This window comes from Macaca fascicularis, chromosome 4 (genome assembly GCF_037993035.2).
Source record: "Macaca fascicularis isolate 582-1 chromosome 4, T2T-MFA8v1.1".
NCBI classification, from domain to species: Eukaryota; Metazoa; Chordata; class Mammalia; order Primates; family Cercopithecidae; genus Macaca; species Macaca fascicularis.
Window position 1 is genome coordinate 128599399 of NC_088378.1, and position 13842 is coordinate 128613240.

The 13842-nt window shown below is 51.1% G+C and overlaps 1 protein-coding gene across 11 annotated transcripts; it reads right to left on the bottom strand.

The window, feature by feature from the left end:
• Positions 1 to 611: 611 nt before the first annotated feature.
• CNPY3 (canopy FGF signaling regulator 3) lies at positions 612 to 10964 on the bottom strand. Of its 11 annotated transcripts, none has more exons than XR_012433798.1 (8): positions 10725 to 10964; positions 5217 to 5340; positions 4345 to 4406; positions 4146 to 4242; positions 2994 to 3271; positions 2023 to 2145; positions 1660 to 1777; positions 612 to 1307 (listed from the first exon to the last, which is right to left on the bottom strand). XR_012433798.1 is itself a non-coding variant. In XM_005552975.4 (6 exons), the coding sequence occupies exons 1-6, from the start codon at positions 10870 to 10872 to the stop codon at positions 1084 to 1086; spliced, it is 834 nt and encodes a 277-aa protein (XP_005553032.2). In that variant the 5' UTR covers positions 10873 to 10964; the 3' UTR covers positions 612 to 1083. The 11 variants fall into 11 exon arrangements, 4 of the variants coding, with proteins under 4 accessions (XP_005553032.2, XP_073894142.1, XP_073894143.1 ...); XR_012433799.1 differs by having other exon boundaries at positions 3616 to 4242; XR_012433797.1 differs by lacking the exon at positions 4345 to 4406.
• Positions 10965 to 13842: the final 2878 nt, after the last annotated feature.

The window sequence follows — 13842 nt, forward strand, 5'->3', positions numbered from 1 at the left end:
TGAATACATACAATTGTCATCAATACTGTACCAACTGCCCTGATCCCTGCCTTCAGGACAAACTGGGAGGTGCCTGAGCTTCCCACCCCTTCTCCCTAGAGGCCAGCCTCCCTGCTCCTCCCCCAGCCCTGAGGAACATGGTGTGACCAGGTGGTGTTGGGAGCCTGGTGTCCTCTCAATTGCACTCCAGGTACGACAGCTAGGAACATCAGAGTGATCAAGTGTGGTCATCAGAGAACAAGGTTCAAAACCAACAGGCAGGGCCAGGTGGAAGCCGGAGCAGGGGTGGGAGCTGGCCGGGCAAACACTGCACTTTACACAACAAATGGGAGGCCTTGGGAAGAGGAGCAGCAGGACAGAGGGAGGGAAAAAGGGCAGCCAGGTGCCCAGGACACAAGGGAGCAGCGTAAGGTCAGTGCACTGCCCCGGGCCTCATCCCATGCCCATGCCTCCCCTCACCCCAAGACAACCCTGGGCCTTCCCCACACGTGCTGCTCCCGAGAGTGGGTGGGTTTAGCCTCCCACTCCTCAGCCCGACGGGCTGGAAGTCAAGGGGCAGGAAAGAACACGAGGCTCCGGGGCACCTCCAAGGGCTGTAGAGGACTCAGAAATCAGAACCAGAACATTTTTACTCTTTGGGCCCTGGGGAGGGCCAGGCAGAGTGCAAGGTGTCCACAGGAGGGATGAGCAGAGAACAGCCATGGGGGGCTGCAGTCTCAGTTCCCTGTGGGGGAGGATTGAGGTGAGGTGAGCTTGGGCTCTGGAAGGGCTCCAGTCCTGGTGCCCGGTTCTGACACCTGCCCCTCCTGAGTTCACACTGGGGTCCTTGCAGTCCTAAAACCACAAGGCCTGCCTGAACCCCGGGTCAGGAGAGAAACATCTGGGGAGGGGAAAGGCCGGCATAGGCTACCCATGGCAGCTCTTGAGTTCTTCCTGGGGCTTGTGTCTTTCCTTGGAAGACGACGGCACAGCCAAGGCAAGGAGGGCCTGAAGCCTGCGGGGCCATCCTGGCCTGCCAGAGCCATGCCCCCGACTCCTCAGCTTCAAAATCAGAGGTCTCAGCACAGAGGACGCTGGGTGGGCTCAGAGCTCATCAGGGGGGCTGTGTGTTAGAGGGGATGCCTTCTGGATGCCCTCATCCTCCTCGGGGCTGGGGTCTCCCTCAAGGCCACCCAGCTCCTTCCTTTGTTTGTTGCTGCTACTCCTGCCGCCTGCTGCCTTGGCCCTGCTGCTCTTCTTCTTGGACTTCTTCCCTCCCAGGGAAGCTGTGTCTCCCTTCTTGCCGGACCACTGCTCTGCCAGGCAACCTAGGGTGTGGAGGAGAGAGACCCTCAACAGAAGTGCCTCAGGGCTGGGGTGCTGGGTGAGGAGCAACGAGCAGGGAGCCGTAGTAGCAACTGGGACTGTGCTTGACATCAGCCTCCCTGCCTCCTGCCTCTCGCTGTGGCCACCAGGCCCCTCTGGGGTCATCTGACTTGTCTGCTCATCATTCTGCACCGGGTTTCAGTGACTCTTACTTCCACCATGTCTTGCCAAGCAAGCCTTCCGAGGGCAGAGATCCTACAATGCCCTCTGGTGCCCTCTGTTTCTCCTCCTACCCACCACCCCTGAGGGAGAGCAAACAAATCATCCAGAGCAAACTTCCTTTCCCAAACTCACTGGTGTCTTTTCCCTTCAGCACGTGGTTGGCGCAGAGGAATTCAGTCAGGTCTTCCTCCTGGTGGTTCCTGTACCAGTCCTCGATCACCTCCTCAAACTCTTCCACCAGCACGTCGCACTGTTAATCATAACACCTCACGTTGGCAAAGCCCCAGCACCTTACTCACTCCTAGAGGAGCTAAGCCTTGCAACCCACTGCAAGGTAGGCAGTGGCAGTGGTTCACCTAAGGAAACTGAGGCTAGAGAGGTGAAATGACCTGACCAAAGCCACCTTGGCCTGGGTGGCCCTCCTCAGAGCAGACCCAATCCCCACCGGCCCCTCACTGGGCATAGCAACCCTTCCAAGGGCTGAAGGGCCTGTACCTGCTTCTTGAGGTCAGCCACCTCTGCAGAAGTCTCGTTCCACAGCTCATAGGGGATGTCCATCACCACCTTGACCCCTTTGTGTACCAGGTTGTGTAATGTCTCAAAGGTCTCTGACATGCCCTGGAAGAAGCGACCAGACATGGGAGGCAGAGCTCCCTTCTCTCCCTCCTACCCTCCTCTCCCAGTGGTGCCTATGAACTCAGCTGTAAGACCAATGCCCAATGCCCTCTAAGGATCCTCAGCCTTTTTTTTTTTTTTTTGAGAAGGAGTCTCACTCTGTCACCCAGGTTGGAGTGTCTCAGCTCACTGCAACCTCTGCCTCCCAGGTTCAAGTGATTTTCCTGCCTCAGCCTCCACGCCTCCATGCCCAGCTAATTTTTGTAGAGATGGGGTTTTGTCATGTTGGTCTCGAACTCCTGGCCTCAAGTGTTCCACTCGCCTCAGCCTCCCAAAGTGCTGGGATCACAGATGTGAGCCACTGCACCCGGCCTCATCCTTGACCTGACCTTCCTCTCCCCTTTTAGGCCTGCTTCCCACAACCCCTGCACATATACCCCTTGACCTGCCTCTGGACACCTCATCCTTTCAAAGAGACCTGTGGCTGCCCTCAGGCCTTTTGGCTTTATGCATGCTTTTCCAGGAAATAGGTTTGTCTTAGCTCTTTCCCCTCACTATGGCTGGACACACTCCCATAGATCCAGACCTGCTGTTCCATTCTTCCTGGGTTGTGTCTTTTCTCAATGGGAAAAAGGCACAGCCAAGGCAGGTAGACCTTTATTCTGTGAAAACTATCTCTGTTAGCTACCTAGGTCTTATCCAAAAATAAAACATACTATCCATTTCCTCTTTTTTCCCAGAGATAACTCATACAAATACCAACATCTAAATATATCCTCCCCCCAGCCCCTTTTTACACAAGCAGTGGTATAGCATACATACTATTTTGCACTTGCCCTTTTTACTTATACCTTGAAGGGCTGGGCGCGGTGACTCACGCCTGTAATCCCAGCACTTTGAGAGGCCAAGGTGGGCTGATCACCTGAGGTCAAGGGTTTGAGACCTGCCTGGCCAGCATGGTGAAACCCCGTCTCTACTAAAAATACAAAAATTAGCTGGGCGTGGTGGTGGGTGCCTGCAATCCCAACTACTCAGGAGGCTGCAGTGGGAGAATCGCTTGAATCTGGAAGGTGGAGGCTGCAATGAGCTGAGATCCTGCACTCCAGCTTGGGCAACAGAGTGAGACTGTCTGCAAAACAAATAAAAACCTTGAAGATCCATTTAATTCAGTTCCTAAAGAGCCTCCCCATTCTTTGTTTCCAGCCGCATACTAGTCCACCAAACGGCCGGATCAACGTATTTAATCCTCTATTGGTGGAGTTAGATTGTTTCTCACTTTTTTTTTGGCTATGAAAAATAATACTTAAACACTTTTTATTAAAGCAAACACAGATTTATTACTGAGTAGACTGCGAAATTCATACAAATTTCTGCTGCTTGAGACTATACCCTTAGGTATCCCAGAAGTTTATGAATGGTATCCTTTGCTAGGAGGAAACTTAGGTAGAAAAATGTGGGTGGCAACTATCTTACCCTGTGCCAGGCACTGAAGATGTAGAGAGGAAGCAGTATGGGCCTTGTTGTAAGCAGCTCATTCTCCAGAGACAGAAGCACTCATGCACATACTGAGTACATGGGATGTCACACAGGCACCCCAGTGGGGTTGTGGGAGGTGCTGTGTGGGCCCAGAGATGGGACTGGGCAGTCACTCACCCCAGGTGTCCTCTGATATTTCACCTAAACCCCCACCTTTCTGCACATCCTGGATCTTGATGAGTTCTCCCTCTCTAGTGTCTTTAGGTTCCCATGGGGGCAGCAACTGTGGAGCATTTCTGCCTGTGTCTGAGATTGAAGCAGGACCCTCATGGACAGGCCTAGATCCTCATGCATGTGCCTGAAAAGTCAGGCCACTCAGGAGTGGAGGAGGGCAAACGGCAATCAAAGAATGGGAAGAGGCAAGGAGGGAAGCTCCCGGTGGTGATCTTCAAATCACACACCAGCAGACACACTAAGATACATGCAGCCTGTCCCCAGAGCAGAGGAAGGACAATCCTAAATCCAACCTTGGCAAATCGGTTGCTGCCGGTCCTCTCCTTGTGCAGGCTATAATCCAGGAGCCTCTTGCAAATGGTCTCAGTGACTTCGATTAACCGCAAGTCCCTGCCAAGATAGCAGGACGAGAGGAACTGAGTTCCCCTCCTAGCCCCAGTGGGTTAGTGGTCTGTCCCTCCAGCCCTGTGCCCCAACACCTGCACATCTCACCAACGGGAAGTGAGTCAGAGCTGGAAGGAAGATAGGTCATCTGGTCTGGGGGATCTGAAATGCTGGAACACAGACCAGAGAGACAAAATTTTAACAGCTCTAAGGGAAGGAATTTTTTATAAAGCTAAATGATTCAGTATTTAGATTTTCTGATAAAGCAAAATATATTAAATTTTGATGGTAAAATATTCTCTTTGAAGGGATGATCACAGCTGACAGAATTGGGTTTTAAAAAAATATATTTATACTTGGCAAAAAAAAAAGTTGGTAATCCCATTACTAACGTTTTTTAAAAATTGCACTGTGGCCGGGTGTGGTGGCTAACACCTGTAATCCCAGCACTTTGGGAGGCCAAGGCAGGCGGATCATCTGAGGTCGAGTTCGAGACCAGCCTGACCAACATGGTGAAACTCCATCTTTACTAAAAAAATACAGAAAATTAGCTGGGTGTGGTGGCACATGCCTGTAATCCCAGCTACCTGGGAGGCTGAGGCAGGAAAATCTCTTGAACCTGGGAGGCAGAGGTTGCGGTGAGCCAAGATCATGCCATTGCACTCCAGCCTGGGCAACAAGAGTGAAACTCCATCTCAAAAAAAAACTTGAAATGGTCTGTGAAATCCAAGCGTCTGAGAATCAATGATATAGTCCAACCGTCTTGCTTTTAGAGATGAGAAATCTGCTGAAGTATAAAGAAGTTAAGAGATTTATGCAGGTCATCCAATTAGTTGGGGACAAAACCAGTGGGCAAACTCAGGTCTTGGTTAAAACTGATGCCCTTGTAGGGGGTTTGCCTAGTTAGGAGAAGGGAACTCCAAGCCCCTGAAGCCTCCAGCAGCAATGCAGGCCAGGCCAGTGAGTCCCCATTCACTTACGACTTGGTGTATTTGACTCCAGAGGCCTTCTGGTCCAGGATGCCATAGCCCGTGCCAATCACCTCCTTCGTCTTGCCGGTTTCCTCAAAGGCTGACTTCAGCTCCACAGCAACATATTTACACACTGGGGGAGGGAGGTAGCACAGCCCACTGAGTGCACATGAGTCTAACGGGAGGCCAGCTCCCAGCAAAACAGATCCAGGTGGGCATCCTTTCCTAGACTGGAGGACCAAAATCAACACTCAAGGCAGGGAAGGAGTTAGAACCTGTGGAGGCTAAAGCAACTCCATCTTGGATGCTAATATGCCACATTGACTTCTGATTAACCCCAGTTCTAGGAATGCCTCTAGGATTTCTATTTTATCTACTGTTTCTTGTGTAAGAGCATGTACTTACTGCAAATCCTGCCCTTAAGCAATTGTTCTTTGTATCCCTTTTTTTTCAAGATGGAATTTTGCTCTTGTTGCCCAGGCTAGAGTACAATGGTGACATCTCAGCTCCTGGGTTCAAGCGATTCTCCTGCCTCAGCCTCCCAAGTAGCTGGGATTACAGGCATGCACCATCACGCCCGGCTAATTTTGTACTTTTAGTAGAGACAGGGTTTCATCTTGTTGGGTAGACTGGTCTCGAACTCCTGACCTCAAGCGATCCACCCACCTCGGCCTTGCAAAGTGCTGGGATTACAGGCATGAGCCACCACGCCAGGGCCTATCATTTTACTTTCTAAAATTGCATACATACAGAAAAGCTGAAAGAATACAATGAATACCTTCCACTTGTATTCAACAGTTGTTAATAGTTTGCCACATTCTGTCTCCAATATATAATATCTCAACAATATATATATTATTTTTGCTACATCATCTTGAGAGTAAATGGCAAACATGACCTTTTGCCATAAATATATCATCATGTATCTCCTGAAAGCAAGGACCTTCTCCTACATAACCAAAGAACAATTATGACACTTGGAAAATTAACAATTCCAACATCACCCAGTAGTTCATATTCAGATTTCCTTAATTGTCCCCAAAACGTCTTTTATAGTTGTTATATTACTTGATTTCATATGTGTTCCAACGTCAGTTCTCTATTTCTACCAAGTTAATTTGCTCCATGCCCTCCAGGGAGCTCTTGTTCCTACTGTCTCCGCACATTTATTTCCTCATTTCCTCTTACCCTTCCTCAAATAGGTATTAGGCAACTCCTATGTGTCAGCCTGGGGATACAGAGATGAAAACAAGGTCCCCTCCCTTCCAGATACTCAGTCTAATGGAGCAGATAAAGGTGTAGACAAATAACTACCACTGTGTAAGGAGTGCTACAATGCTACCACCGAGGGTGTGAAGTGCCTGAAGCCCTAGGAAAATACTTAATGCCTTCTAAGGGCTTCTCTGCCCATCCTGCCCACCTCACATTATAAGCCTCTCCCCCAGGAAGCCATTCTGCACTAATGCCAATTGCTCTAGATTTCACTCTGGGCCTCTGCAGGATCCATCCCTAAGGACCCTTGGTCATTTCATGTGTCTCTCCACAAAGACCACAAGGGTCCCCAAAATGTGCATTATTAGATTTTTTTCTGTATTTCCTTAGCCTGTGACTTGATATATCTTGGATGCTCGATAAATCTTGTTGATAGAGACCGTCTTCTGATGCCCCTGAATGGAATACCAGTCTGCAGGCTAAATGCCATCAGTAGTTTTAACACTGACAGCACAGTCTGGTAGAATACCAATTCTGGTAGAATACCACAAAAATAAATACATCCCCTGGAGGCCTGCTTGGTGAAATTCATTGATGGCTTGGAGAATTTGCAACACATAAAAATTCCAAGTAATAAGCTGGTGATCTTCAAATCTGCAATGAATTGGGGATGTCCCACCTCCCCAGCTCTCCATCCAGGACCGTCTGGGCTCCCTCCCCTCTTCTGTCCCGTACTCTGTACAGGCGCATCATTTTTCTGGCACCACTTGTCCCTCCTCCCACGCCCTCCCCAGGAGTGGGGAAAGGGGAGGTTTGGAACATCCTTTCTCTCTTATACCCATCAAACACAACTTTGCTTTCCAGCTCTCCCAAACATTACCTCTTTAAGACCTCCTCTGGGGATCCCACCCAGAACCAGACTCGGAGGAGACTCATGGCACAGACCCCAGACCCTCACTGACATCCACCCACTCTTTTTTTCTGGGCAGGTTCTCCTTCCTCTGTGCCGGGGCCTGTTCCACTCAGGCTACTGAGCCAGGAGGCAGGCTTGGTGGGCTAGACACAGTCAGCATTTAATAACAAAGGTGTAATAATAATAAATACAAACAAATACAATATTAAGATGAACCTAATGGTTGGAGTTTGCCAAACCATCCTGTGACTGCAAATCCCTTTTCAATTAATCTTCACCAGTTACTAAATGAGGTTAGGCTAGAATGATCTCTAAGATCCTGGGCATCTCTATGCTTCTGTGAGTACGTGAATGTTGCCTAAGGAGAATAAATGTGAGCTTCTTAGATTATCAGAATAATAAGAGGGACAGCATGAGCTCTTTGATATCAGAAGAAGATAGAATACAGGCCGGGTGTGGTGGCTCACGCCTGTAATCCCAGCACTTTGGAAGGTTGAGGCAGGAGGATCACCTGAGGTCAGGAGTTCAAGACCAACCTCGCCAACATGGTGAAATCCCATCTCCACAAAAATACAAAAATTATCCGGGCATGGCCGGGTGCGGTGGCTCACGCCTGTAATCCCAGCACTTTGGGAGGCCGAGACGGGCAGATCACAAGGTCAGGAGATCGAGACCATCCTGGCTAACATGGTGAAACCCCATCTCTACTAAAAATACAAAAAAATTAGCCGGGCGTGGTGGTGGGTGCCTGTAGTCCCAGCTACTGTAGTCCCAGCTGAGGCAGGAGAATAGCCTGAACTCAGGAGGAGGAGCTTGCAGTGAGCCGACCACTGCACTCCAGCCTGGGCGACAGAGCGAGACTCTTTTCATTGCACTTCAGCCTGGGCGACAGAGGGAGACTCCGTCTCAAAAAAAAAAAAAAAAAAAAAAAAAATTACCCGGGCATGATGGCAGGTGCCTGTAATCCCAGCTACTCGGGAGGTTGAGGGAGGAGAATCGCTTGAATCCTGGAGGCAAAGGTTGCAGTGAGCCTAGGTTGCGCCACTGCACTCCAGCCTGGGCAACAGAGCAAGACTCCGTCTCAAGAAGAAGAAGAAGAAGACGACGACGACAGAAAACAAAGAAAAGAGGAAGTGAAACCCTGAAGAGCTATCAGCAGGGCTGGACGCAGTGGCTCAAGCCTGTAATTCCAGCATTTTGGGAAGCTGAGGTGGGCGGATTACCCGAGGTCAGGAATTCAAGACCAGCCTGGCCAACATGGTGAAAACCCGTCTCTACTAAAAATAGCTGGGAGTGGTAGCACACACCTGTAGTCCCACCTACTCGGGAGGCTGAGGTAGAAGAATCCTTGAACCCAGAGACAGAGGTTGCAGTGAGCCAAGGTGCACCACTGCACTCCAGACTGGGCGACAGAGCAAGACCCCATCTCAAAAAAAAAAAAAAAAAAAAAGGCCAGGCGCAGTGGCTCATGCCTGTAATCCCAGCACTTTGGAGCCGAAGTGGGTGGATCACGAGGTCAGGAGATCGAGACCATCCTGGCTAACATGGTGAAACCCTGTGTCTACCCAGAAAAAAAAAAAAAAAAAAAAAAATTAGCCAGGCATTGTGGCAGGTGCCTGTAGTCCCAGCTACTCGGCAGGAGAATGGAGTGAACCCAGGAGGCGGAGGTTGCAGTGAGTTGAGATCGCATCACTGCACTCCAGCCTGGGCGACAGATCGAGACTCCCTCTCAAAAAACAAAAAACGAAAAAGGCCGGGTACGTTGGCTAATGCCTGTAATCCCAAAACTTTGGGAGGCCGAGGCGGGCGGATCACCGGAGGATCTGGTGAGCCGAGATAGCGCCATTGCACCCCAGCCTGGGCAACAAGAGCGAAACTCATCCCCCCCCCACACACACAAAAAAGGTTATCAGGACTAGAGGAAGAGTGAAAGGGCGGCTGGAAGCAGAAGCTCACGCCTGTAAGCCCAGCACTTTGGGAGCCCAAGGCGGGCTGATCACTTGAGGTCAGGAGTTCGAGACCAGCCAATATGGTGAAACCCCATCTCTACTAAAAATACAAAAATTAGCTGCGCATGGTGGCATGCGCCTGTAATCCCAGCTACTCAGGAGGCTGAGACAGGAAAATCGTTTGAACCTGGGAGGCAGAGGTTGCAGTGAGCAGAGATCACACTACTGCATTCCAGCCTGGGTAACAGAGCGATACGCCGTCTCAAAAAAAAAAAAAAAAAAAAAAAAGAAAGAAAAAAAGAAAAGAAAGGGGGAAGGCACAGGCTTGAACTCATACTTGGTGCCCCACCAGTGAAGTCGGCTTATCTCTAAAGCATCGCCTTTTAATCTCTCTAATGGAAGGATTATGTGTCCCAAACTTACCCCAAACCCACTTTCCAGTGTTTAGGGAACATCTGGCCTGATGTAGGCTTTCAATTCAGATGAGAGGTTCACAGCCAACTTTCTGGGGGCCCTAGGGTTACGGGGCTGGGAAGGCAGGCATGACTGTAAGGTCTGAGGAGAAAACTGATGGACGGAGGGGAGGAAAAAGAAATAGATCCTTTATAGCTGGCTTGCTGGTAGCTCCCTCTCTGTAGTTCCTCAACGCCTACGTCCTTGGGACTCACCTTTTCTCCATACTCCTAAAATCTTCTTTCAAGTTCCCCATAGGCTCTACTGTTCCCCCAAAGGACCCCTCAGACCCAGATCCTCCTCCTCACATCCCCACAGTACTCCACTTAATCTTCTGTATTCTCAAAACATTAATTGAGTGCCTACCGGATACTGTGTGAATGCGTATCTAAGACAAAGTCCCTGCCTTCGAGGAGCTGTTAGTGGGTGCAACAGACAACTACACAGATTGGGTTACAGTGAGGTCACAAACGGGAAAGTCTTAGGTTCTTTTCCCCCAAGACGAGTCATCTGGAGCTTTTCAGTTCCTCAAACTCGTTCTTGGCTTCTCAGCCGGCAGGCCTCCGCCTCTGTAGTTTCCTCTGAGTGAGCCCCTCTCTTTCCACTTCTCTTCACCCGGCTAACTCCTAATGCCTCTTCGTGCTTCCTGTATGAAGCCCTCTCTGACTCCCCTCTGCACACAGTCTTCGCCCACCCCCTCCCCCACTCCAGGCTAGACCAGATGCTCCTCGCCCGGCCCCTAAGAGGAAGCTCTGTACCTCCCCTATCATGGCATCTCCTACTCTGAATTATCATTGCTTGCTTCCACCAATGTGTGAACTCCAGGGGTACCAGAACCAGACCTCCAGTCCGCCGCAGCATTCCAGCGCACTGTACGTTCAGAGACGCTGCAGAGCTCGGAACCTTGCAGCCCCCGACGCTGCTCCGCAAGGGATGCCCCTGGAGCCCGCCCCTCCGGCAGGATACGCCCCACGGGCCCCGCCTCCTCACCTTCGCATTTGCTGGGCAGGCGAACCCAGTCGTTCTCCTCAGCTCCGGCCTGGCTCGGGCCCAGCTCCGGGGCAGGCAGCAGCAGAAGCAGCAGCACCAAGGGAAGAAGCAGAAGACAGCGCGACGCGGGCTCAGGCAACAACTCCATGGCCCAGCCGGGCCCGACCCGAAAGGACCGGGCGGCACCTCCTCCCGCGGCGCGCGCGGAGCAGCTTCCCCGCGCCGCTTCCGGGGCTGCACACGTGCCTCCGCGTAACCACGACAACAGCCAGCCTCCCGCCCGCCCTCCTCTCGCCGCCGCAGCCCGCCTTCAAAGCAGACCAAAGCTCGCGGACGGCGCAGCCAATAGACTTTCTGGGGTTTGCCCCCTAACGAATGGGAGGACTACCTTTTTACGGCCTTGGCCAGTAAGAGAGCAGATGGTGCCCTCAGAGACCTATGGCAACGTCCTTTCCCACCCCCTAACGGAGGCTCTGGGAGAGGATGCAGGACCGGGACCCGGGGAGAAGAAGCCTGTGTCTGGGCCTGAGTGGGACGCATTCAGGCGCGCAGGTGCTGGAAGATGTGTGGAAGGCCGGCTTCGCGGCTTTCTCCGCCTCTTCGAACGTCACTTCCCTCCTGGGTTCTTAATGCCGCAAGTCCTTACTGAACACCTGTTTTTAAATGTTATTATTATTGGTGTTGTGGTTGTTATAGCCAGACACTCTTGTAGGCGCTTAGGGTGCGAGCAGGACGACTCAGACTGTCCCCAGCCTTCAAGATTTGTCCTAGTGAGAACTAGAACAAATGACTTCCTCTCTGAGCCTGTTTCTATTTGTATGACAAAGTGATTCTCCTAGCTGCTGTGTGAGCTTGCCTGTTGTTGGGAAGCTCAAATAGGTTAATAGAATTACAACTTACCGAGCAGACTGTAAAAAGTTCAGGCATTAATTTGCTTTTTGTATGTAATCCCAGCCCCTTTTACTGCCCTATTATTTATTTCTTGATTCTGCCCTCTCAGAAGGCAGGAATTTGGCCGATTAACGATTGTCTCTCCCTTCCGCTTCCTCAGCAACAACAGGGTGCCTGGCACAAGGAGATACTCGGTAAATCTCCCATCGGCTGTGTCATTAAGAGGAGCACTTAATGGCTCACGCCTGTAATTCTAGCACTTTGGAAGGCCCAGGCGGGAGGATCACTTGAGCCCAGGAGTTAGAGACCAGTCTGGGCAACAGGGTGAGACCCTGTCTCAAAAAAGAAGAAGAAGGAAAAAAAAAAGCCCAGGTGCCCTGGCTTACGTCTGTAATCCCAGCACTTTGGGAGGCCAAAATGGGAGAACTGCTTGAGGCCTGGAGTTCGAGACCAGCCTGGTCAACACAGCAAGACCCCATCGCAAAAATAAATAAATCAACCAAAATAAAAAATAAAGAGGAGGCCGGGCTCGGTGGCTCATGCCTATAATTACAGTACTTTGGGAGGCCAAGGCAGGCGGATCACGAGGTCAGGAGTTCAAGACCACCCTGGCCAAGATGCTGAAACCCCCTCCCTACTAAAGATACAAAAAATTAGCCGGGCGTGGTGGCGCCAGGCTATAATCCCAGCTACTCGGGAGGCGGAGGCAAAAGAATTACTTGAACCTGGGAGGCGGAGGTTGCAGTGAGCCAAGATCACGCCATTGTACTCCAGCCTGGGCGACAGGGTGAGACTCTGTCTCAAAAATAATAAAGGCCGGGCACGGTGGTTCATGTCTGTAATCCCAGCACTTTGGGAGGCCAAGGCAGGTGGATCGCAAGGTCAGGAATTGGAGACCAGCCTGGCCTATATGGTGAAACCCCCTCTCTACTAAAAATACAAAAAAATTAGCTGTGTTGGTGGGCGCCTGTAGTCCCAGTTACTTGGGAGGCTGAGGTGGGAGAATCGCTTGAACCCTGGAGGTGGAGGTTGCAGTGAACTGAGATTGCGCCACTGCACTCCAGTCCAGTGACAGAGGGAGACTCCATCTCAAAAAATAAAAATAGGCCAGGCGCGGTGGCTCACGCCTGTAATCCCAGCACTTGGGAGGCCAAGGCGGGCGGATCATGAGGTGAGATCAAGACCATCCTGGCTAACACGGTGAAACCCCGTCTCTACTAAACAAAATACAAAAATTAGGCGGGCGTGGTGGTGGGCGCCTGTAGTCCCAGCTACTCAGGAAGCTGAGGCAGGAGAATGGTGTGAACCCGAGAAGCGGAGCTTGCAGTGAGCCGATATCGTGCCACTGTACTCCAGCCTGGGCTACAGAGCGAGACTCCGTCTCAAAACAAACAAACAAAAAATAAATAAAAATAAAGAGGAGCACTCTTGGTTTTGAGGTCTTCTTCAGGCTGCCCCTGAACTCAGTGTCCTTGTAGAGACCAAAGTTGCTTCTCTGGGAAGTTGTCTGCAAATCGGCCATAAAACCCTGTTCCCTGATACCTTCTTGTTTCCTTCCTAGATGTTGGATATTTATGCTAGTTTATGAAGACTTCAGAGCACTGAGGCCCAGGCCTTGACACTTTCTGACCTCAGTTTCTTGTCCAAAACAACTGTGTTGGTAACAAGGCACTTTGGATAGGCGGGGGCTGTGGCATGTGGCATTCCGCAGTGTACAAGATCAGTTTTCTAGGCTTGATAAGACTTAGGTAGGCTCAAGCTGGGCACGGTGGCTCACACTCGTAATCCCAGCACTTCAGGAGGCTGAGGCAGGCAAATCACTTGAGGTCAGAAGTTCAAGACCAGGCCGGGCGTGGTGGCTCAAGCCTGTAATCCCAGCACTTTGGGAGGCCGAGACGGGCGGATCACGAGGTCAGGAGATCGAGACCATCCTGGCTAACCCGGTGAAACCCCGTCTCTACTAAAAAGTACAAAAAAAAAACCAGCCGGGCGAGGTGGCGGGCGCCTGTAGTCCCAGCTACTCGGGAGGCTGAGGCAGGAGAATGGCGTAAACCCGGGAGGCGGAGCTTGTAGTGAGCTGAGATCTGGCCACTGCACTCCAGCCTGGGCGACAGAGCGAGACTCCGTCTCAAAAAAAAAAAAAAGAAGTTCAAGACCAGCCTGGCCAACATGATGAAACCCTGTCTCTGCCAAAAAATACAAAAATGAGCCAGGCATGGTGGCACGT